The sequence below is a fragment of the Coregonus lavaretus genome, assembly GCF_964263955.1.
Source record: "Coregonus lavaretus genome assembly, chromosome: 13".
In the NCBI taxonomy this organism is placed as follows: Eukaryota; Metazoa; Chordata; class Actinopteri; order Salmoniformes; family Salmonidae; genus Coregonus; species Coregonus lavaretus.
Window position 1 is genome coordinate 7,381,146 of NC_140000.1, and position 23,559 is coordinate 7,404,704.

At 48.2% G+C, this 23,559-nt stretch overlaps 2 protein-coding genes across 4 annotated transcripts; one reads left to right on the plus strand and one right to left on the minus strand.

Moving 5' to 3' along the window:
• The first annotated feature begins 788 nt into the window (after nucleotides 1–788).
• Nucleotides 789–5,207, plus strand: LOC311139759 (uncharacterized protein). 2 transcript variants are annotated; one of them, XM_084174702.1, is made up of 7 exons: nucleotides 789–1,062; nucleotides 1,966–2,226; nucleotides 2,416–2,622; nucleotides 2,741–2,880; nucleotides 4,009–4,171; nucleotides 4,343–4,463; nucleotides 4,547–5,207. In XM_084174702.1, the coding sequence occupies exons 3-7, from the start codon at nucleotides 2,417–2,419 to the stop codon at nucleotides 4,946–4,948; spliced, it is 1,032 nt and encodes a 343-aa protein (XP_084030828.1). In that variant the 5' UTR covers nucleotides 789–1,062; nucleotides 1,966–2,226; nucleotide 2,416; the 3' UTR covers nucleotides 4,949–5,207. The 2 variants fall into 2 exon arrangements, with proteins under 2 accessions (XP_084030828.1, XP_084030829.1); XM_084174703.1 differs by having other exon boundaries at nucleotides 873–1,062; nucleotides 1,969–2,226.
• A 184-nt stretch (nucleotides 5,208–5,391) lies between these two features.
• Nucleotides 5,392–23,559, minus strand: LOC311140676 (protein virilizer homolog). Of its 2 annotated transcripts, none has more exons than XM_084175851.1 (25): nucleotides 23,460–23,559; nucleotides 22,736–22,848; nucleotides 20,670–20,756; nucleotides 20,010–20,058; nucleotides 19,737–19,899; nucleotides 19,508–19,627; nucleotides 19,073–19,318; nucleotides 16,915–17,636; nucleotides 15,877–16,014; nucleotides 15,466–15,692; nucleotides 14,703–15,385; nucleotides 14,169–14,251; nucleotides 12,121–12,603; nucleotides 11,793–11,948; nucleotides 11,367–11,602; nucleotides 10,917–11,166; nucleotides 9,882–10,099; nucleotides 8,051–8,183; nucleotides 7,747–7,896; nucleotides 7,501–7,655; nucleotides 6,911–7,007; nucleotides 6,646–6,809; nucleotides 6,194–6,543; nucleotides 5,946–6,098; nucleotides 5,392–5,770 (listed from the first exon to the last, which is right to left on the minus strand). In XM_084175851.1, exons 1-25 carry the CDS (start codon nucleotides 23,520–23,522, stop codon nucleotides 5,589–5,591), a joined length of 5,421 nt encoding a protein of 1,806 aa, XP_084031977.1. In that variant the 5' UTR covers nucleotides 23,523–23,559; the 3' UTR covers nucleotides 5,392–5,588. The 2 variants fall into 2 exon arrangements, with proteins under 2 accessions (XP_084031977.1, XP_084031978.1); XM_084175852.1 differs by having other exon boundaries at nucleotides 5,393–5,770; nucleotides 19,100–19,318; nucleotides 23,460–23,549.

The following is a 23,559-nucleotide window of genomic DNA, read 5'->3' on the forward strand; positions in this document are numbered from 1 at the left end:
AGCGTCTGCTAAATGAATAAAATGTAAATGTAAATCTATAAGAGGGCTTATGGGTAGGGGTGGTCAACCCTGAGCCACCTGGAGAACTAGTGGTCCTGGGTGTACAGGCTTTTGTTCCCTTCTGTAACACCTTATTCAGCTAGCTAACTAGCTAACTAGCTAATCAATGTTCTAGTTAGTAGCTGATTAGTAAAAGACAGCTAGCAGCTAGTTAGATAACAGATTTACATAGCATAGCTATATATTACTTTCCTTACAGTGTACATGGCCTTTGAATAGTTAGTTCAGATCAATGAGATGTATGGGTTTATACCAATGATGGGTTTATACACATCATTGTCTTATACACATCATTGTTGGTTCTGATAGATTACGCTAGCTGTTAGCTAACGTTAGTGTAGCTAGTTAGACAAAATTAGTGCAGCAGCTCGGACAGTGCTGTAAGAACGTAACTGTTGAAGCCTTGAAAATGTCAAAATGTTCTTCTCATCGTCTATAACAACCAACTAGCTTGTGACAACATGTTGGAAAGATAACATAAGGCATAATAGTGTGTTTCATAAATACCTGTTTAGTCAAGCAAGCCTCTGCTTTACAGTTAGTTACAAGACAACATTAACGCACAACTCTTCAGAGATAAATGAATTCTCCCGCTAAAGTGGCGTAAACTGCTATTGGCTGCGTGTTACGTAGAGGGGCGGAGTCCAGTACTAGTGAGTGCACTCGTTTTCTACTCCCGCGCCCCCAAACGGAGTTTGCTCTAGTTCGATCGTCTTGCGATAGAAGACACAATCTGCCGCTGTCAACCAGTGTCGTGCCGGTAGAGGTAAAACCAGTGTACATTTTGCCTTCGAAATAATCCGATTTTCGCCAGTTGATCACCGATTTACGATAATAGCCTGCCTGCCCTACAGTAGCCCTACATTTGTCCATTCCGACTAATTTATCGTCGAGATTGCATGGATATTTGTGTTATAATATATCACTTCAATTTGAAGGAGTTTGCGGAATGAAATGATGATTCCGATTGAGATGTCATCTGTCATGGACTGAGCACTGGTGGTAAGTAAACTACTCTAGAAATAAAAGTCGAATAAATGGTCAAGTAAATTACATTCTGGCAAGCATTTCTGCAAAACCCCACAGACATACTGTAAACAGCAGCTACTGGTCAGAAGGTTGCTGCATGAGATTATATGGAATATGTGAAATGCAGAATTGATATTCAACATCACAGAATACAGAAGTTTTACATAAACCCCAAAGCATAAACTGCTTTGGAGTTACACTAGAGTTGATATTTTACATGTTATCATAATGCATGATATGACAAATGTATATAGACACCACATAGTCTTAGTGCAGCAATAGTCGATGGTCATGGTAGGAGTAGTGGGCTGTAGGCTAGAGGGCTAGGCTTTATATCCTACAGTGTTGCTGACATGTGGTGGCAATTTCATTATCTCACTCACTCACTCACTCACTCACTCACTCACTCACTCACTCACTCACTCACTCACTCACTCACTCACTCACTCTCTCTCTCACTCACTCTCTCATCCTCTCTCTCTCTCTCTTTCTGGGGTTGCTTTTTGATTTCTGCTGTGGGGTGAGAGTGCATTGGGGATGTTGTCATGGAGTCTGTAATCCAATCAGAGAAGAGCGTAATCCATGATAATCCCACATCCACAGAGACAGACAGAGAGGGAAAGGGACAGGGTGAATGAGGGAGAGAACATGTTTGTAGATACACCATGTTCCTGTTTGAATGGAACTGCCTTTGTAATGTGTTGCTTCATCAGGACCCCCTGTAGAACACAATGATTCATCCCAAGGGATTTATCCTGCCAAAATGTCTGAATAAAACAAATAGATAAATCAGGATTACTTACAGTAGGCCTAGTCTTCCTTTCATCACTTGCTCTTAACGTGTGTGTAACTCTGTCTGTCTGTGGTCTCGTCCAGCAGCTGGCTGCATGGGCAGAGGATCCCCGTTGCTAGGGAGACATCACCACAGAGACGTGGCCCTGAGAGAGCAAATAGAGGAGGGGCCAGAAGAAACGCTCACATGGGGTAAACTACAGAGACAAGAGAGTGAAGAAGAGGTGGAGAGAAAAGAAGAGGTGGGGAGAAGAAGAGGTGGAGAGAAGAAGGAGACAAATCCAAAGAGGAAGAAAGGACTGAGGGAAGAGAGAAGAGGAGGAGAGGAGAGTCTGTCAGTCTCAGGTAAGGGTCAGTGTATTCTGTAAAATAGAATGCCAGTAGAATGGAGAGTCATAGGGGCTCAAAGACAGAAAACCAGGAACATTGAGGAGGAAGTTAACAACACTGCTGTATGGGTGTTTGACTGTTTTTGCACTGTGTGGCCTCATTATGTGCTCTGCACGTATGTGTGTATGTCTGTGTGTGCTGTAGGATGGGTTATGACCTGGAGAGGTTTGTGGGGTACGTGAACGAGGGGCTTCTGTGCTGTGTGTGTCGGGATGTGTTGGAGCGCCCCCTCCAGGCCCCTTGTGAACATGCCTACTGCGCTGCCTGCATCAGCTCCTGGCTCATACACCACCACTCCTGCCCTGAGGACAGACTTCCACTGGACATCAGCACTCTGAGACCACTACACAGGTACACACACTCACGCAGAAACACTCTCACACACACACACACACACACACACACACACACACACACACACTATAATATGGTTATTCTAACAACCACTCTCTGGTCTGGTCTGTGTTAGGTACATGCGTAATGACCTGTCTAGGCTCCAGATCCGTTGTGTTAACTCTGGCCAGGGCTGTGATGCCGTCTGCTGCCTGGAGACACTTCACACACACGAGGACGAGTGTCCATTCGCCCTCATGCCCTGCTCCTACACAGGTACTACAGGCTGCTGAGGGGAGGATGGCTCATAATAATGCCTGGAATGGATTCAATGGAATGGTATCAAACATGTGGTTTCCATGTGGTTGATACCGTTCCATTGACTCCATTCCAGCCATTACTATGAGCCGTCCTCCCCTCAGCAGCCTCCACTGATTACAGTGTATTACAATACAGAGAGTGTGTGGGTGAATATGAACGTGTCAGTGTATGTGTGTGTGTGTATGTAAGTGTGTGTAAGTGTATTATAGAAATGTATAGTATACTACATGGAAGTGTGTTTAGTTGAGACGGAGCAGAAGTGATATGACACCTGTGTGAGGGGAGCAGGTGGTAGTCCAGTTGTCATGGTGACATCATACAGAGCCCACCTGGGATGAACAATGACCTTAGCTCCAGGTAGCAGTTGCTCTTAGGCACAGATCTAGGATCATCTTACCCTAACCGAATCCTAACCTTTACAATTATGGGTGAATAATAAAATACCCTAGATCTGTATAGAGGAAACATCCAACTACTCAGGGAGGGATACCACCTCCATTTTTTATGAGCAACATCCCCCAGGGGATGAGCGCCAATGCAACGGCGGGATGGGGGGGATGTGTGAGTTGGTATTAGGTGAACTCTCATGTGTGTCTGTGACCTGTTGTTGGCAGGTGGAGACTACATATGTTACCAGTGCGGTAGGTATCAGAGTGTGTGTGTCTGTGTGGTATTGGATTGGATTGTGTTTAATTTATTTGCACAATTAAAAACATAAAAAGTTATTATCCTTCAATCTTCCTTTGACCTTTTGCTACTGCATCTCTGAGTGGGGGAGTGCTTGAGTGCCGTGCAATGAAGTGGAGTGGGGGCGAGGAAGGTGGAGTGGGTTAAAGGAAGGTGGAGTGGGGAGAGGAAGGTGGAGTGGGGAGAGGAAGGCAGAGTGGGGGAGAGGAAGGTGGAGTGGGGGAGAGGAAGGTGGAGTGGGGGAGAGGAAGGTGGAGTGGGGAGAGGAAGGCAGAGTGGGGGAGAGGAAGGTGGAGTGGGGGTGAGAAAGACAGTGAGAGACTTTCAGTAGGTCTCAAGTGTTGCTCTCTTACTTCATCTTTCTGTTACTTCTCTTTCCCCTCTCCCCCTCCCCAGGTTGTCCGGTGCAGGTGGAGAGGAGGGGTCTAGAGTCTCACTTGTCGGAGTGTGAGTTCCGCAGCAGGGCGTGTCCTAGTGGCTGTGGCCATACCCTTCTCTCTGTAGACCAATCACAGCACAACTGTGTTGCGGAGCTACGAACAGAATTGGAGCTGCTCAGGTTTGTGTGTATTTGAGGTGATGGATTGAGATACTGTATATTAGGCTGTTGTAGCCGCGTCGTGCCAATATTTACAATATTCTAGAGCCTCAAGGGTGTTATCCTCATTGCTTTTATACAATGGATATTGTGATTTATTGTGACACACGTGTGTGTTTGTGTGTGTCGCAGGGCAGAGATGTTGGGTAAGGTGGAGGAGGTGAGGTGTGAGATGGAGTCGAGGCTGGACTCTCAGAGGAGACACATGGTGCAGAAAGAGTCTCTGCTGAAGAGTGAGGTGGAGGACCTCAAGGTGACACACACACACACTTATAATATGTAATACCTATATGGATTTATGTGTGTGTGTGTTATGACACATCCCTGTGTGTGTAGGGCCAGCTGTCGAGGGTGGTGTGTGATGTGCGGGCTCTCTTGGGGGCGGAGCGCCTGCGGAGACAGGAGCTGGCAGAAGCGGAGCTAGAGAAGAGGGAGCAACTGGAGATGCTACGGAGCCTGCAGCCATGCAGGGGCCAGTGGAACAGAGACGAGCCAATCAGGGGACTGCATCAAGAAGACGGGCCCATTAGGAGCCAGAATCTAGTAGAACACCCAACCAGGGGCCTGCTGAGGGAGGGGCCAACACATGCCTCTACCCAATCACTTCCCTCGGCCTCGCCCACTCCAGCCTTATTCCCGCCTACCGCCCCACAGCCAGGGGAGGGGTCACATAAGGCCGGCCCCCGCAGCATCACCCTCGACTGCATCAAGAGGAGCAGAGAGGTCACCGTCATCTGAGGGAGGTTGCACAGGGTTTAGGGGCCATTCCTAATGTTACTTTTGGGCACTGGGTAATGTGCATTAGGTACAAATGAGAGAAAATGCATTGACTACCATATCCTCAATTCCTTCTTAATTTAACCGTTTGAAAACATTTTGTCCGATGTGGCATCTCCTGAACGCACCCTTGATGATTGGCAGATACCTGTGACATTGCTTAAACTCAGAGGAAACCAACCTGCTGAGATCCTAAATAAAGTCTGATGAACCACCTCTGATCTCTGGTCCTCTTAAGGTACGATAGTCTTACTCCATCTACTCCAATGGATTGTAATTATATACAGCTTATCACTAAATTCTTACATTGTATATACCCCATGCATCGATCCTTCTGTCAATCCATCCATCCATACACTAACATACCACAGTGAGGAACATTAACACACTACTCCAGACAGCGCTCTCAATCACATAACTTTATTGAGTCTGAACAACAATGTAAAAGAACAAAAACGTAACACAACAAGATCAACACAAAGTTCACACATCATCATCAATAGAATCCCACAGAGGACACGTTTCCATGGAGATGATGTACTCATTATCCTGATTGGTCCGTTAAGAGCCGTGATGGGCTGCAGTCATTGGCCAGGTTTGTTTACCTGGTGAAGGAGCGAACGTGTCGTCCCCTCCCCCCTCCGCTGCCTCCCCCACCGCTAAACTTCCCCCCCTGAGACCCCCTCCCCCCTCCTCCTCCTCCTCCTCCCTGACTCAGCCACGACAGGCCTGTACCCCCACGACCTCGAGGGGCGCGGTCCCGCGGAGCCAGGCGATACGCACCTGGAAGAGAGAGAAAGAGAGAGAGATAGAGAGGCAGGAGGGAGGGAGAAGAACAAGGGTGACCATCAGTAATTGTGCATGAAAGTATTATCTTGTATGCATGTTGTTCTCTGAATATGTGTGTGTGTGTGCATACAGTATGTACGTGTGCAAACAAGCATGTGTGTGTGTGTACCTGCAGGCTGCTGTCGTGAGGGCAGGGGGCCGCGTGTGAAGTTGCTCTGCCCGCCCCTGGCATCACTATATGTTCCTCTGTGGGTAACCGGTGGCAACGGACCACTCCACGACGAGCCACCTCGCCCACCCTCACGACGGGCATTATAGTTACCTAGAAGGGACGGGAAGACATGTTAGTCAAAGGTTCTTCAAAAGACAACAGACCCCCGCTTGTTAGTTTACAGCGATGTGTGTGTGTCTACATACCAGACAGCAGCACTCCTTTAGGCTGCGGTGGGGTGAAAAAGCGTGTCTGCTGGCTGTGGAAGGCAGCCCTCCCTCTGTTCCCAGTGAACAGGCCTCTGGTGGGGGGTTTGGGGGAGCTCTTAGGGGGTCGCTTGGGGGGCAACAGGCCCAGGGGAGTCCCAACGTCTTTAAACTCTGCCGCCACAAAGTCATCCACATGCATGCTGGGAGGGCGCGAGGTGTTCTGTTTGCGCTGGCGGAAGATGTCGTGGGGGCGACAGAGCTGTCCCCCGAAGCCCCCCCTGCCCCGACCGCGAGGAGCAGCCATCATGTGGGCTCTCTTAGCTGGCTCAATGTAGTCTGACTTACCACTGGAGTGAGGAAGAGGACGACACAGGCATCTTTGTTAATATGTGGGTCACATACAATCACATGGTTATATGTACCTGAAGGTGATAAAAGTGTGTGTGTACCTGGTGATGAAGGTCTCGTGTTTGTGCTTGCCCAGCCTGAAGCCCTTGTTAGTTTTGGTGTGACTGGGAGACAAGGGCTCAGACAGGAAGGAGCGTTCTAGCTCCGACTTCAGGTCCAACTCTGGACAACACTCCTGGGCCAGGCCTAGCAGGTCCACCTTCACCTAGGGACAGAGAGACAGAGAGGTTATGCACGCACACACACACACAAACACACACAGACAGGGAGACACACACACATTCAAACAACACACAGGTGTCTCACCATGTCTAGTTCTGCCTCCATGTCGTCAGTGTGGAAGGGGGAGAACCACAGAGCCTTCAGCTGCTCATCCAACACCTCCGACAACACAAACACTGTCCTACAGGAGAGAACACACACAGACAGTCAGAACAGGACACACACAGTTTGGGGTCAAAACTGGGTCCATAGCATGTCAGTGGGGCATTCAAGACGAGCCAGATTGTTAAAGGTGCACTATGCAGAAATCGCTCCGCCATTTCCTGGTTGCTAAAATTCTAATAGTTCGCCTAATTTCAGATTATGTGACAAAACAGGCAAGTATAGTGTAGAGAATCAATGTAGCATCTAAACCGCAGTGAAATATATATTCCATAACTGTTTCTGCTGTTTGAAGCTGGTGTACAGAACCGAAAGTAAAATAACAAAATTTAAGAATGGGAAGCATAGGAATAGCGCACATATAATATATCTACCGCTTCTTTGACTTGCGTTCAATGAGAATGACAGATCTATAACTAACATTTCTATGTGAATTTGGTCAGGTCGCCCAAAAAGTTACATATTGCAGCTTTAACGGTATCTATTGGGCCAACAGTGTCAGTGGGCGGTACCTGTGGTTGAACTGGGCCAATAGCGTGTCAGGGTTGGGTAGAGTGGGCTCCGTCTCAGGGGGAGAAGATGCATCCATAGTGGTTTCCAGCGTCTGTCGTAGACCAATCACATTCTCCAACAGGGTCTCCAATGAATCCTCCTCCTTGCAGAGCTTCTACACACATGACAGTTACTGCTACTGCTTCCGTTCGGAGATCTGTACTTGCATTTATAATCATTACTATGCACAAAGTGTGTGTGTGTACCGTGATGTGTTTCTCTAGTGTGTTTAGAGGGTGTGTGTCAGTCTCCTCCCACTGTAGCAGAGCCTTCATCTCTGAGCCAGTCAGAGCCACAGACCTTGGGGGCGGGACCAGCACAGACTCTTCCCCTCCACTCTCCTCCCCACAGCAACCCTGGGTATGAGAAGAGAGAGTGTGATAGAATGATTAATGATATACGGGCGGATCGGCCTTCATATCAGCATCGGCTGATAATGGTTGACTGGATAATGGTTGATCATGTTAATAAGGGTTGATAATGTTGATATGGACTTGTTTGGGGTTTTACCAGAGGGTCAGTGTTGAGGATCTGTCGTAGGAAGTCCAGCAGAGCAGAGAGGAGTTCAGCAGAGTCTTTCCTGAAGGAGAACACCTGTCTCTTCAACAGAGCACACACACTGGCACTGTGCTTCTTCAGAGCTCTAAAAACACACATACTACAGTTGAATTCGGTGTTCCACAGCGTTCAGTGCTTTAACCCCTACTATTGTCTATATACAGTGGGGAGAACAAGTATTTGATACACTGCCGATTTTGCAGGTTTTCCTACTTACAAAGCATGTAAAGGTCTGTAATTTTTCAAAATCCAGAAAATCACATTGTATGATTTTTAAGTAAATAATTTGCATTTTATTGCATGACATAAGTATTTGATACATCAGAAAAGCATAACTTAATATTTGGTACAGAAACCTTTGTTTGCAATTACAGAGATCATACGTTTCCTGTAGGTCTTGACCAGGTTTGCACACACTGCAGCAGGGAAATTGGCCCACTCCTCCATACAGACCTTCTCCAGATCCTTCAGGTTTCGGGGCTGTCGCTGGGCAATACGGACTTTCAGCTCCCTCCAAAGATTTTCTATTGGGTTCAGGTCTGGAGACTGGCTAGGCCACTCCAGGACCTTGAGATGCTTCTTACGGAGCCACTCCTTAGTTGCCCTGGCTGTGTGTTTCAGGTCGTTGTCATGCTGGAAGACCCAGCTACGACCCATCTTCAATGCTCTTACTGAGGGAAGGAGGTTGTTGGCCAAGATCTCGCGATACATGGCCCCATCCATCCTCCCCTCAATACGGTGCAGTCGTCCTGTCCCCTTTGCAGAAAAGCATCCCCAAAGAATTATGTTTCCACCTCCATGCTTCACGGTTGGGATGGTGTTCTTGGGGTTGTACTCATCCTTCTTCTTCCTCCAAACACGGCGAGTGGAGTTTAGACCAAAAAGCTATATTTTTGTCTCATCAGACCACATGACCTTCTCCCATTCCTCCTCTGGATCATCCAGATGGACATTGGCAAACTTCAGACGGGCCTTGACATGCGCTGGCTTGAGCAGGGGGATCTTGCGTGCGCTGCAGGATTTTAATCCATGACGGCGTAGTGTGTTACTAATGGTTTTCTTTGAGACTGTGGTCCCAGCTCTCTTCAGGTCATTGACCAGGTCCTGCCGTGTAGTTCTGGGCTGATCCCTCACCTTCCTCATGATCATTGATGCCCCACGAGGTGAGATCTTGCATGGAGCCCCAGACCGAGGGTGATTGACCGTCATCTTGAACTTCTTCCATTTTCTAATAATTGCGCCAACAGTTGTTGCCTTCTCACCAAGCTGCTTGCCTATTGTCCTGTAGCCCATCCCAGCCTTGTGCAGGTCTACAATTTTATCCCTTATGTCCTTACACAGTTCTCTGGTCTTGGCCATTGTGGAGAGGTTGGAGTCTGTTTGATTGAGTGTGTGGACAGGTGTCTTTTATACAGGTAACGAGTTCAAACAGGTGCAGTTAATACAGGTAATGAGTGGAGAACAGGAGGGCTTCTTAAAGAAAAACTAGCAGGTCTGTGAGAGCCGGAATTCTTACTGGTTGGTAGGTGACCAAATACTTATGTCATGCAATAAAATGCAAATGAATTACTTAAAAATCACACAATGTGATTTTCTGGATTTTTGTTTTAGATTCCGTCTCTCACAGTTGAAGTGTACCTATGATAAAAAATTACAGACCTCTACATGCTTTGTAAGTAGGAAAACCTGCAAAATCGGCAGTGTATCAAATACTTGTTCTCCCCACTGTACATGCTACACTTGCATTGATCTAAACTCCTGGCAGTGAGGAGTGTGTGAGTACCCTTTGAGGTGGTAGAGTCCATAGTCATGTTCTGTGAGGAACATGAGTGTTCTGAGACAGGTGAGGAGCAGAGTGGCACTGCTCTCTCCGTTCCCCAAAACCTCCAGCAGCGAGTCGCACACTGATGAGATCATTTCCCGTCCTGGAAGGGCATTGGCCAGCTGCTCGGCCTCCGACACACACCCCTCGGCTGGGTGGGGCACCACCAGAGAGATGTCCTAACACACACACACACACAGCAGAGTTAACCCAATGAGTCCCACTGTTTACACAAATGTCTGTAGAGTCAGAATGATTTGAGATGCCTATTAAATGTATATATGAAAAGCTGAGACTCTCACAAACACGTAACATGTTTCACTCGATGATGCTCATTAGCTACACAAGAGGCATTAGAAGGTAAGGGGTTCTTCTACATAGAAGATCATAGTAAATTCCAGGACATAGTGTCTATAATACTGTAATAAGCTCACATAATTGGTATTATAAACTCCAAACTCCACACAGTTGTCACTGACTAGTTGGATATTAATTTCCCAGTGAGCAAACAGTTTCTGTACTTACATTCATATAACTACATTTTTATCAGGTTTTTGCTCTGTCAATAGAACTCATGAATGCAACTGTTTATGTCAAATAGTTTTGTGTTTTACTTGTAGCCCTGGTTGTCCTGAAAAGAAAATGGTAAAACACTTCATTGTGAGGCTAAATATAAGAGCTGGACATGCAGATAAATGAAAGTCAAATAAATGAAAAGCCTATTTTTTGCTGGTGTCTTGGGACCGATGGGGTTAAACACACACCTACCTCTCTCCCTCTACTGCTCCCTCTCTTACCTGGCTCAGCCGGATACAACACCCTGCTAATCTGACACATAGTTTAGACTAAAGAGCACAAAGACCTAAATGTTTATGAACACAACATAGCAGGCACCAATTCACCCCATACCTCTCCACTGTAATAGCTGGAGGCAAAACAACAACTAGTGGATGAAGTGCATTAGTCTCATACAATGCCAGGTGCTTTGTGTGTTACCTGGTCACACAGTGACTGCAGGACAGATCCCACCAGCTCTGCACAGTGCTGTTGTGGCAGGGCGTGGTCAGCAGAGGGAACCAATAGGGACAGTAGCAGGGGGAAGACATCAGTCAATGGTTCGTCTCCGGGGGCGGAGCCAGAGAGCAGGTGTAACGTTGCGATCTTACAGGCTCTCTGGGAAACCAGGGTGTCGAATAGAGAGAGGAGACGCAGGACCTGCCCCCAACCCGGACTCTTACCCTCCACACTGAAAAACACAACCACACATACCCAAATCAAAAACATACACACACTAGATACAAACACGCACACACACACACACCAGAGATGGTAGCATGGTGGTTGTAATTTGGACGTGAAATAATATACATGGCCAATTTGGGATTTATTTGGCTTGCCATCTTAGTTGATGAGGTGCAAAAGGCTGTGTGTTTGTGCCTGTCTTACGGCTGTACTTCCCCCAGCAGTAGCTCCAGCAGGGTCTTCATGATGAGGGTGGCGGTGGGAGAGGAGAGGTCAGCCAGCTGCACACACACACGTCGCAGCATGGCCAGCAGCGGTGGACAGCTAGTTCCACACACACACCCGAGGGCGTCCGCAAACATGCCCCACTGCACCCGCAGGTGCATGCTCCACAACTTCCTGGTGTTCAACGCTACCGCCACGTCCTGGACCGAGATCACCTGGAGGGGGGCCAGGCACAACACACAACTAGAAACCTGTTCCCCCTTGGTTTGGATGTTTCCAACATGAAAGACTTGTCCTACCTCATGCATTGGTCTATTTGTTAAGTGTCAATCTGATGACATACAGACTGTTACTGATGACGGTTGCTGTATCAACATGAGAAGCAGCAGCCGTCTATGTGTGTACCTGTGTGCTCTGCATGGGCAGGGGGAGTGGCAGTAGTTCAGACAGCAGGGTGAGGCCTGAGAAGAGTCCCTCTGGGGCTTTCAGTAGAGAGCCCAACACCTCCTTCAGCATCAGAGACCATGTGTTGCTGAGCAGAGTCTCCTCTGTGTGGGTCATCTACAGGGGAAATGATACACAGGTTATTACACACACACACATAAACGCACGCAACACACACACAGACACACAAAACACACAAACACGCACGCCACACAACAACACACACGCACGCACGCAACACACACAACATGTGACATAATGTTACAGGACAATCAGAAAAGAGTTGTACCTGTTCGCTGACTCCCTGTGTGAAGGTGAGCAGCACGTCTACGATGAGGGCCTGAACCTTGGTCTCCTCCCAGTCTAGACGTCCAGAGGCCGGGGCTGAACACACGACCATGTGTAGCGTCACCAACGTGCTCGCCACACGCGTGTCCCTGAACTGGAAGGCCCCGCTACGCAGCAGCTCTGTCAGCATGGTCCGCAGCAGCCTTAGCGTGTTCGCGCACATGCCAAGGATCATACAGCGCTGCGGCGTGGGTCCCATGTGTCCGTGCACACGCCAGGCAGGCAGCAACACGCTACACAGCTTCTGGAGCACACAAACACACATGTCCAAGCCCTCCCCAGAAAACAACTGCACCCCCGCTAGACTCCACTTCAGATCTCTCTGCTGACCCTCTACGGCGGGAGGGGGACAGGCGATCTGGCAGAGGGCCCTCAGAGCAGACATCAGTCCACTTCCCTCTAGGGTCAACACGTTCTCGACGTTCTACAGGGACACACACGGGACAGAATGGGTTCTCCGTTAGTAATATGACCAATAATACACATGTACATACAATATGTACTTTGTTTACATCAGCCATGCTCTAACTGATGCACATCCATATGCATGCAGCCACATGTCTCTCTCTCTCTCTCTTCTCTTCTCTCTTCCCCCCCCCCCCCACAGTCAAGATCTGGGTCAGCCACTGTAACAACTATTTGCACTGTCACAACTATTTGCATGTACCGCAGGGTAGCTCTCTAGGCCCTCTACTGTTTTCTTTGTTCTACCAATGACCTGCCACTGGCATTAAACAAAGCATGTGTGTCCATGTATGCTGATGATTCAACCGTATATGCGTAAGCAACCGCAGATAATGAAGTCACTGAAACCCTTAACAAAGAGTTGCAGTCTGTTTTGGAATGGGTGGCCAGTAATAAACTGGCCCTGAACATCTAAAACTAAGAGCATTGTATTTGGTACAAATAATTCCATTTGTTCTGGACCTCAGCTGAATCTGCTAATGCATGGTGTGGCTGTTGAACAAGTTGAGGAGACTAAATTACTTGGTGTTACCTTAGATTGTAAACTTTCATGCACAAACATATAGATTCAATGGTTATAAAGATGGGGAGAGGTCTGTCCATAATGAAGAGATGCTCTGCTTTTTTGACACCACACTCCACAAAGCAAGTCCTGCAGGCTCTAGTTTTATCTTATCTTGATTATTGTCCAGTCATATGGTCAAGCGCTGCAAAGAAAGACCTAGTTAAGCTGCAGCTGGCCCAGAACCGAGTGGCACGTCTTGCTCTTCATTGTAAACAGAGGTCTAATATTAATACTATGCATGCCAGTCTCTCTTGGCTAATAGTTGAGGAAAGACACTGCGTCACTTCTTGTTTTTATAAGAAACATTAATGTGTTGGAAATTCCTAATTGTTTGTATAGTCAATTTACACACACACTTACCCCACCAGACATGCCACCGGGGGTCTTTTCACAGACCCCAGGTCCAGATCAAATTCAAGGAAACGTACAGTATTATACAAAGCCATGAGTGCATGGAACTCCCGTCTTATATAGTGCAAGTGAACAGCAAACCTGGTTTCAAATAACAAATAAAGCAACACCTCACGGCACAACGCCTCTCCCCCATGTGACCTACTTGTTGTGTATATGTACTGACATGTATGTGGAACTGATAGATGCACACACACACACTACATGTTAATGTATGTAAAGTATTTTGTCTGTAATGTATTTTTCGTTATGTGTCAGACCCCAGTAAGACTAGCTGTCGCCATTGGCATTGGCTAATGGGGATCCTAATAAATCAAATCAAATTAGCTGTTGCTGAATTTCACAAAACCTGATCTCTGCTCCACTCCGTTGGTGGATTTAATCAGAAACTTCCTTGACCATGGAGTGGAGTTCAGTCAGCTAGTTATATCAAAGCAAGTCGGTGTGTGTGTGTTTAGGGAGGTGAAGGCCTGCAGCCAAGTCATCATTATGAGGTATTAAACAAACTGCAACAACTGGTTATCACTCCTTGGGGACCTGTAGCTCACCTGTTTGATGTAGTCTATGAGGCTGGGGATGCTGCCCATCTCTAACTTCACTTTGTCCAGAGGTTCCAGCCACTGACTCAGCTCTGGAACACAAGACCAACACTGAGAAGATGACTTAGTGTTGCAGTTCACCTTTGCAATGAATTCTGAATAGTAGTTCAACACATTCTTTTTTTTATATATATATAGATTTTTTTTTTTTTACTTTGTATTTATTTTTGTACTTTTACCCCCCTTTTCGTGATATCCAATTGGTAGTTACAGTCTTGTCCGATCGCTGCAACTCCCCTACGGACTCGGGAGAGGCGAAGGTCGAGAGCCATGCGTCCTCCGAAACACAACCCTGCCAAGCCGCACTGCTTCTTGACACACTGCTCGCTTAACCCGGAAGCCAGGCGCACCAATGTGTCGGAGGAAACACCATCCAGCTGGCGACCGAAGTCAGCTTGCAGGCACCCGGCCCGCCAAAAGGAGTCCGTGGGGGAGTCCCGGCCGGCCAAACCCTGTTAGAGTCAGGGGTCAGGAGCTACGTACCCTGTAGTTTAGCGTTGGTGTCATCAGCCTTGGCCAGGATGAGTAGAGGAGCAGCGTGTTGTTCCATGGTACGGAGATCACTGGAGTTCTGAACCACCATCAGCACCAGCATACACGCATAGTTATAGGTCACCGCCTTCCGGGCCTTGGCCTCCCCGTGTCCGTCCTTGCTGTGGTGCTGCAGCAGCGTAACCAGACAGGAGAGGTTGTTCTCCAGGCTGAAGACATGGGCCACAGCACTCCTCCCAGTCTGTGTGAAGGTGATGAGGTAGAGGGCATGGAGCATGCTCAGTACCTCCGCACTGTCCCCCTCCTCTAGCCCCACCCCTCCCTCCCCGCCGGCAGTCACGTGACTCATCAGCTCAGAAACACTCTGGAGGGCATGCAGCGCCTGCATCAGCCACACCCCCAAACCCTCTTCACCCAATCCGGGGCCCAAGAACCCCCCGTCGCCCCCGATGACCATAGGCTCCTCTCCCTCAGCCTCGGCGACGGTTGCTAGGAGGCGGAGCAGCAAGTTGGTAGGCGTGGGCTGGGCCAGCATGAAGAGCAGTCCTGATTGGGTGAGAGACAGGAAGTGCAGGAGTTCTCTGACTGCGTGAGTGACGCCTGTATGCCCCGTCGCCACTGCTGCTGACAACGCCACCGCCGTGCTCTCCAGGAAGTGACATGCATGCATGTACCTGTGGGGGGGGGGGGGGGAGTTATTAGTACAAACGACTGTGTGTGTATGTGTGTGTGTGAGTTTTTGTGTTGTACCTACCTGTAAAGTGTAGGGTAGGGGTCGTCTCTCTCCTGTGGACCAGTAATGCGTGTGGTTGTAGGGAAGGCCTTTCCAGGGGGCTGGACCATGGTGTGGGGGGCAGTCTCTAGAAGGTGATGTAACTCTTCTAGAACCCCAGCCAACCTATCCAGCTCAGCCTCGCTGACAGGGGAGTGGCCTAATGATGGCTCCTCCTCCATTGGTATGTCAGGCTCCTCCCCCTCATCCTGACATATAACAATGATAAATCTCATATACTGATATACTGTAGTAATTATATGCACAGTAGAACCTCAGACATAGAAACCACAGAGTTCCACACTGAACTGGGAACTGGTTATGAAATGGGAACTTTTATCAGACCAAAATAACCGTTCTCAAAACGCAGGTCTCCAGTCAGTGTGTGTTTACCTGCAGAGGCTCGCTCCAGGCTGCCGCTGTCCTCTGCAGGTCAGTCATAACCTCATAGGCGTGGCCTTTCTGCAGAATGGAGTTGCCCGCGGTTACCACCCGCACGGTTTCCTCCCCCAGGAACAGCTGCACCAACCGCTGCGGGGGGCGGACACACAACACACAACCTCAGAAACACGCAACCTCTATTATGAGGTCTTTATGTGTATGTATGGCCCCTCTCACCTGGTATCCACTCCTCTCTATTATGAGGTCTTTATGTGTACAGTATGGCCCCTCTCACCTGGTATCCACTCCTCTCTATTATAAGGTCTTTATGTGTACAGTATGGCCCCTCTCACCTGGTATCCACTCCTCTCTATTATAAGGTCTTTATGTGTACCGTATGGCCCCTCTCACCTGGTATCCACTCCTCTCTATTATAAGGTCTTTATGTGTACCGTATGGCCCCTCTCACCTGGTATCCACTCCTCTCTATTATAAGGTCTTTATGTGTACCGTATGGCCCCTCTCACCTGGTATCCACTCCTCTCTATTATAAAGGTCTTTATGTGTACAGTATGGCCCCTCTCACCTGGTATCCACTCCTCTCTATTATAAGGTCTTTATGTGTACAGTATGGCCCCTCTCACCTGGTATCCACTCCTCTCTATTATAAGGTCTTTATGTGTACCATATGGCCCCTCTCACCTGGTATCCACTCCTCTCTATTATAAGGTCTTTATGTGTACAGTATGGCCCCTCTCACCTGGTATCCACTCCTCTCTATTATAAGGTCTTTATGTGTACCGTATGGCCCCTCTCACCTGGTGTCCACTCCTCTCTATTATGAGGTCTTTATGTGTACCGTATGGCCCCTCTCACCTGGTATCCACTCCTCTCTATTATAAGGTCTTTATGTGTACCGTATGGCCCCTCTCACCTGGTGTCCACTCCTCTCTATTATAAGGTCTTTATGTGTACCGTATGGCCCCTCTCACCTGGTATCCACTCCTCTCTATTATAAGGTCTTTATGTGTACAGTATGGCCCCTCTCACCTGGTATCCACTCCTCTCCATCTCCCCCTCCTGTAGGAAGGCCTCCACACCAGCGGGGGCACTGGTCAGAGCATCCAGAGCCCTCAGGATACACAGCTTCAGCGTGGACGACACATGGTCCACCTGGAGCAGCTCCAGTAGGAGCTCCAGGGCTCCCTCGTGCAGCAGCGCAGTGAGGCCCTGTGGGCACTCAGCCAAGCAGGAAGCCAGCTTAGCTCCAGCTTTCAGCTGCCTGAGGTTTAGAGCAATGGGTTGGGTCAGAGCTATCTCCATACTAAGACCCTGGAGAGCCCATTGGACCAGAGCTCCAATAGGCTCCTCCCATTCCCCCTGTGCAATCAGAAAGCCCAAACCTCTAGCGAGCAGCCCTGATGCCTGCTCTAGGGCCGTGACCCAGCGGGAGTCGCGGTCCACTCCTATCCCAGCCAGGAGCTCTCTCATCTGGGCTACAACCTCAGCCTCTGCCCCCTCTCCACCTCCAGGCCCCTCTGGACCACAACACACAGCCCCCCTGGCCCTCTCCAGCTGGGAGTCGAAGCGGGTCTTGTAGGGAGGGGTGAAGTAGAGCAGTGGGCGTAGCTCTCTTTCGTAGGGGTCGTACTGGACTGGGGGCACAGAGGCCAGGTCTTCAGGGGTGTAGTCAATGTCAAAACTGGGCACCTTAAAACTCCCATTGTCCAAGTCATCCTCATCACTACTGATTTGCTCATAACCGTCATCACCTGGAGAGGGGAGGGAGGGAGTGTGAAAGAAATATTGTAAATCAACAACAAAAACAATCTACACAAACACAGCAAAAGAAAAGGCCTCACTCACAACACTCACATTAGTGCTAAAACACTAATAACATGATGAAATTACATTTCACTCAACCAAGAGTTAAGAATGAGAGAGACAACCACAACAGACAGGCGCAGTTAGTTTGTCATGCAAGGGGATCTGAAATTACAGCAGCAACATCCATGGCTCTAAGGCTTATGATTACAACTGGTTAGGCTGGTTACAACGGCTCTGTTAACTGCACTGTGTAGGGTTAGGGTTGAGGGGTCTGAGCAGGGTGTAGGGTGTAGGGTTAGGGTTGAGGGGTCTGAGCAGGGTTAGGGTTGAGGGGTCTGAGCAGGGTGTAGGGTTAGGGTTGAGGGGTCTGAGCAGGGTGTAGGGTGTAGGGTTAGGGTTGAGGGGTCTGAGCAGGGTTAGGGTTGAGGGGTCTGAGCAGGGTGTAGGGTTAGGGTTGAGGGGTCTGAGCAGGGTGTAGGGTTAGGGTTGAGGGGTCTGAGCAGGGTGTAGGGTTAGGGTTGAGGGGTCTGAGCAGGGTGTAGGGTTAGGGTTGAGGGGTCTGAGCAGGGTATAGGGTTAGGGTTGAGGGGTCTGAGCAGGGTATAGGGTTAGGGTTGAGGGGTCTGAGCAGGGTTAGGGTTGAGGGGTCTGAGCAGGGTATAGGGTTAGGGTTGAGGGGTCTGAGCACGGTATAGGGTTAGGGTTGAGGGGTCTGAGCAGGGTATAGGGTTAGGGTTGAGGGGTCTGAGCAGGGTATAGGGTTAGGGTTGAGGGGTCTGAGCAGGGTATAGGGTTAGGGTTGAGGGGTCTGAGCAGGGTATAGGGTTAGGGTTGAGGGGTCTGAGCAGGGTATAGGGTTAGGGTTGAGGGGTCTGAGCAGGGTATAGGGTTAGGGTTGAGGGGTCTGAGCAGGGTGTAAGGTTAGGGTTGAGGGGTCTGAGCAGGGTATAGGGTTAGGGTTGAGGGGTCTGAGCAGGGTATAGGGTTAGGGTTGAGGGGTCTGAGCAGGGTGTAGGGTTAGGGTTGAGGGGTCTGAGCAGGGTATAGGGTTAGGGTTGAGGGGTCTGAGCAGGGTATAGGGTTAGGGTTGAGGGGTCTGAGCAGGGTATAGGGTTAGGGTTGAGGGGTCTGAGCAGGGTATAGGGTTAGGGTTGAGGGGTCTGAGCAGGGTATAGGGTTAGGATTGAGGGGTCTGAGCAGGGTATAGGGTTAGGGTTGAGGGGTCTGAGCAGGGTATAGGGTTAGGGTTGAGGGGTCTGAGCAGGGTATAGGGTTAGGGTTGAGGGGTCTGAGCAGGGTATAGGGTTAGGGTTGAGGGGTGCAGGCAGCATGCTAGAGCACACACACTGTCTGTCCTGCCGTCACACAGGAGCCCCCCTACCTTCCTCCTCCTCCTCCTCCTCCTCACCCTCATCTTCCTCCTCTTCCTCCTCCTCATCCTCAGGGGCGCTACACTCCGTCCGTGCGTCGTCCTCTTCTTCCGGCTCCTCGTCCTCTTCTTCCTCCCCCTCTTCCTCAGGCTCGGCATCTGAGTAGGGTTCGTCGGCAGGTAGTGAGCCGCGTTCAGGTGAGACCGCTTCCAGGTAGTCCTCCCCTCTTTCAGTCGGCTCCGCCTTGGACACTCCAACTGAGACAGTCACCATGGACACCACAGTCGGTTATCGCAGCAACCAAAGAGGGCATCAGGTATACAGGCTTGCACAAAGACACGGACACGTTTCTTTTGGCAAGGTTAGCTAGTTGAATATACAGTATGATATCTGTCCCTGTGAGATAAACATAAAGACAGAGAAATGTGTGTGTGTGTGTGTGTTACCGGTCACTGGGACTGGCTCCTCATCATCATCATCTGGTGGGGGCGGTCCAGGAGGGGTGCGGGGGCCTCTGGGAGCTGGTCTGGGGGGACTTCCATTATACTGTTCCTCCTTATCCCATTCTGAGACACACACAGTTTAGTCCGCCTTGTGTTTTCCTTTTTGCAATGGAAAGTATGGTAGTATTGTGATAGTGGTATCCTGACAACTCTAGTATGAGTCTTTACCCACCTTGTTTGATGATCCTCTTGAGGCCAGTCTGTTGTTGGGGGGGTGGGGGAGGGGGAGGCGGGGGAGAGTCCCGGTCGTGACCATGTGACCGTTCCGCTGTACCGTACACCGCCACCGTCAGACTGGTGTACCAACCACGCAGTACCAGACCATCTGTATTCACCTACATAACACACACACACCATTACAAACACAAAGCGACACACACACAACACAGTTCACCTGCAGAGAGAACAGTGACCTTTCCACAGACAGAGGGGGAGGAGTCTTTACCTTTCCATTGGGCCTGAAAATGATGGATTTGTTTTCGTCATATTCAAAACTGTAAGGACGAGACAGCAAGAGAAAGAGAGTTATCACATTTCCATTAGTAGTGGAGCAGGCTACAGTAGAGGGGCTGACGTACTGCAAGTTCTCTCTCAGGTTAACAACAATGGCCTGTGAGCGCTTGACCAACATTAGGTTGTGCCTGTGTTCTCTGTTGGAATGATCGATGTGTCTTTCTGTGTTCTACATTCTGTTGTGTGTGATTCGACAGGTGCAACAACAGGGCTGAGTTTCTGGAGACCAGTCTCGGCATGGACAAGGACTAAGACAGTCGGCACAGATTGGTCTCTGCCCTGACAGGTTCTACAGGTGAGAATACTTTTATGGACACATTCTGGGAAGAGAAAAAGGAGGGGCGGGGAGAGAGAAATAGACAGATACTGGGAGGGCAGGAGTGACAGAGGAAGAGGTAGAGAGAGAGGGATACAGACAGAGAGCGGGAGTTTGAGAGAAATAGAGGTATATTCGAGGACCAGTCTTTGGAAACATTTTTTAAAATTAATAATTTTAAGTGCTATCCTCTGGGTCCACATTGTACATTTCTGTTAGATATGTCATTTACCCAAATAAATTCAATTCAAATAGAATGTACTAAGTATTACTGACCTGCCCAGTCTGTGGAAGCAGGCGTTGCTGGGTTTAGTGAGGTTGTTGAAGAAAAGCTCCAGCTGGAAGGAATGAGGCGACGTCTCCCTGGAAACAGACAGGAACAGGATATGACATCACCACTCAGCCCCCCTTTCGGACACATGAGATATCGTCTGTCCGGTTACTGTTACCTCACACACGGTGAGAACGAGGCCAAACAGGACATTACAGTTCTGGGGCCTCATTTATCAATATTGCGTAGAAACGTATATAAAATACTACTTACAAACAGAATATAGAATGTTCGTATACATAGAAAAAGTATGATTTCTCAAACAATCCCACAAGCTTCATTCGTACACCTGTAGGAGATAACCGTTGATAAATACGTTGTTTTCAGCCTCAGTGCTCTTGCACGACCTTGGCTATTTGCATTTTGAAACGCCCCCAATTAATCATACATGGTCTAAATCATCCCTTTAAAGCCAGTGGGGAATATACAACACCGTACCATGATATACAACATCGCAACCAAAAAAGGCTAAGAAAATAGTGGTGCTAGTGTCAGAGATTGAGTACAACCAAAAGGTTTCATTTGTCTCTCTCAGTTGCGGCTTGAACAGTAAAAATAAAACCAAAGCCAAAACGAGAGGACCATTAAGACAATTAGTTGCTTTAGCAATGACAAATATACTTCAAATGAGTAGGCAACACTCACGAATAAGCCATCCATCCTCAACAGCTCCCTCCTGTAGGCCTATAGGCCAACATTGGCCACCACATTCAGCAGCGTCTTTTGCACATCACATAACTTATCACCTGCACATTAAGAGTGGAAGCCTTTACTGTTCACATAGTTCAACTCGTTTTGGGATGGTGCTTTTATGGCAATGTGGGTGCCGGCTATTGCTCCGTTCGTATTTGGGAACCCATTGATGGCAACAACAAAAAACTTGACTTCAACCTGTTGTGCGATGGTGTATGGAAATGGTTATAGTTCGTTTTACTGACGATTGCATCCAAAACACTGTCTCACCGAGGCTGTGAGATGCCGATCGGCAAGCTCCCAATGCCAAAAACCAGAGGGTGGATAGCACTTGGATGTGCACCGGAATGGCATGCGTTTGCCTTTTTAAAGTAAGTCTTAAGTCCTCACAAAAACCCTATAAGATTGTCTCATCAGACATAATTTCCCAAAACCAAAGAAGTCCCACCTGTTTCTAAAAACAGGCTCTCTGTGAAATGCAACATGCCAAATCTTCTAACAGAGCAAGATCAGCCTCTCATTCGATTTCCCATTATCTCAGTCTTTTATAGTATTTCAACAATGGTTTCACTTTCACATGTGCCTCTAATTTAACAAATGACTGTACTTTATGTGAATTATTATAGTAACAAATGCACTGATGTGGTCAAATTATATGCCTGTCAAGATATGTTGCATGAATTCACAATGGAAATACAATGACATCGAAAAATGATTTAATTATTACTCCATCGCAATTTCAGACATTTTCATCATATATTTTCCCCATTCTACACTTGACAGTTCCCTTACGCCTCGATCACACTGACAGCATCATTGCGTTTTGGTACACAACAAGTACATTCATTTCCAATGGAATGCTGCGTTTGCCTTGCAGAATTGCATTGCAGTGCATTCTGTGTGGTGCATACATTGGATTTATTGAATTTATGCATTAAATTGTATGCGTAGACGGCTTGACATTAATGGTAGCAAAATGTGAATGTTGAACTTTTGTTGCACACATATCCAGATGATGCTGCTTACCATTTTGCTCAATGAGGCTGTAGGTGTGATCAAGGCATTATTCCACCACTTGGCACTGTGTGTGAGCACGGTTATGACTGTGCATAAAGTTACACACACTCAAGCAAACGTTCATATTGATAAATTGCACACTTTGCGTGGAAATAATCCCACACATGGTTTATGCACAGATTTGTGCCTATGCATGATTGATAAATGAGGCCCCTGGAGTTCCCCTCACACACATCCCAGTCACATAGTAGTATATATTTATTTTGCTCTCCCTTATACACCTTGAATGATGGTTTCTTACCCGAATGCCCGGTTGTCTGGCAGGCTGGTGTGTGCTTTAATTCCAGGGGGAATGACGCGCACCTCTGTGATCAGGACACCGCACGGGAACCGCACCACGTCCACATTGGTCAGCTACAGACAGAACACATTTTAGTAATTTCACTGTAAGGCCTACCACACCCGTTATATTCGGCGCATGTGACAAATAAAATGTGATTCGATTTTTATTTAGACCATGTCAGCGCACAACAAAAACAGTCAGCTCTTTTTTGTGCCATAGATAAACAAAAGGGCCAATTGGGAATTTCGTGTATTCATCTGCAGACAGTAACTGTAGACTATATCTGTAAATATGAACAGTCTGAAAACTGTCTGTGTAACGTAACCTGTGTGAGTAGCTAGCTAGCGGGTAAACAATCTGCGCACACGCTGTTGCCGACTGTCCCGTTATCCATTATGGCTAGCTAGTTTCGCGTATCCCTATCCCCGCTACAACTGTAGGAGAGGCCACTGCATATAAGAACCCGTAACCTACTTAAAACGTAATACTTTGCTAGGAAACAATGCATCACACTTAGTTTGGAAGGACGATTTAGTTATTCTGCAAGGTGGCCACTGTGTTAGCATTAGCATTAGCCTAGGGGAAGATGGGGGATCAGAAGCCAAAGTTAGCTAGCTAAGTGGAATCTCAGCAAAGTATACTCCTGGGAGAAAACCCAAGCGGTATTAACAGATTTAGCTACCTCTGCACTTTGATGTTTGAACGTATCCAGAAAAAGAAGCTCCGTTAAAGTGTCCCCCGCCATATTTTTCTGTTTTCACTTGGGGTAAACTTCCGGATCT

What these genes read in the sequence shown, in the direction of transcription:
- LOC311139759 (XM_084174702.1), top strand. Translation starts at nt 2,417, where the DNA reads ATGGGTTATGACCTGGAGAGGTTTGTGGGGTACGTGAACGAGGGGCTT. An exon ending in ACTCTGAGACCACTACACAG is followed by an intron (nt 2,623 to 2,740) that starts GTACACACACTC and finishes GGTCTGTGTTAG; the next exon opens with GTACATGCGTAATGACCTGT. An exon ending in CATGCCCTGCTCCTACACAG is followed by an intron (nt 2,881 to 4,008) that starts GTACTACAGGCT and finishes CCCCCTCCCCAG; the next exon opens with GTTGTCCGGTGCAGGTGGAG.
- LOC311140676 (XM_084175851.1), bottom strand. Translation starts at nt 23,522, where the DNA reads ATGGCGGGGGACACTTTAACGGAGCTTCTTTTTCTGGATACGTTCAAA. An exon ending in GGAGCCAGTCCCAGTGACCG is followed by an intron (nt 19,319 to 19,507) that starts GTAACACACACA and finishes TGACTGTCTCAG; the next exon opens with TTGGAGTGTCCAAGGCGGAG. An exon ending in CCCTACCCTACACTTTACAG is followed by an intron (nt 15,386 to 15,465) that starts GTAGGTACAACA and finishes CCCCCCCCACAG; the next exon opens with GTACATGCATGCATGTCACT.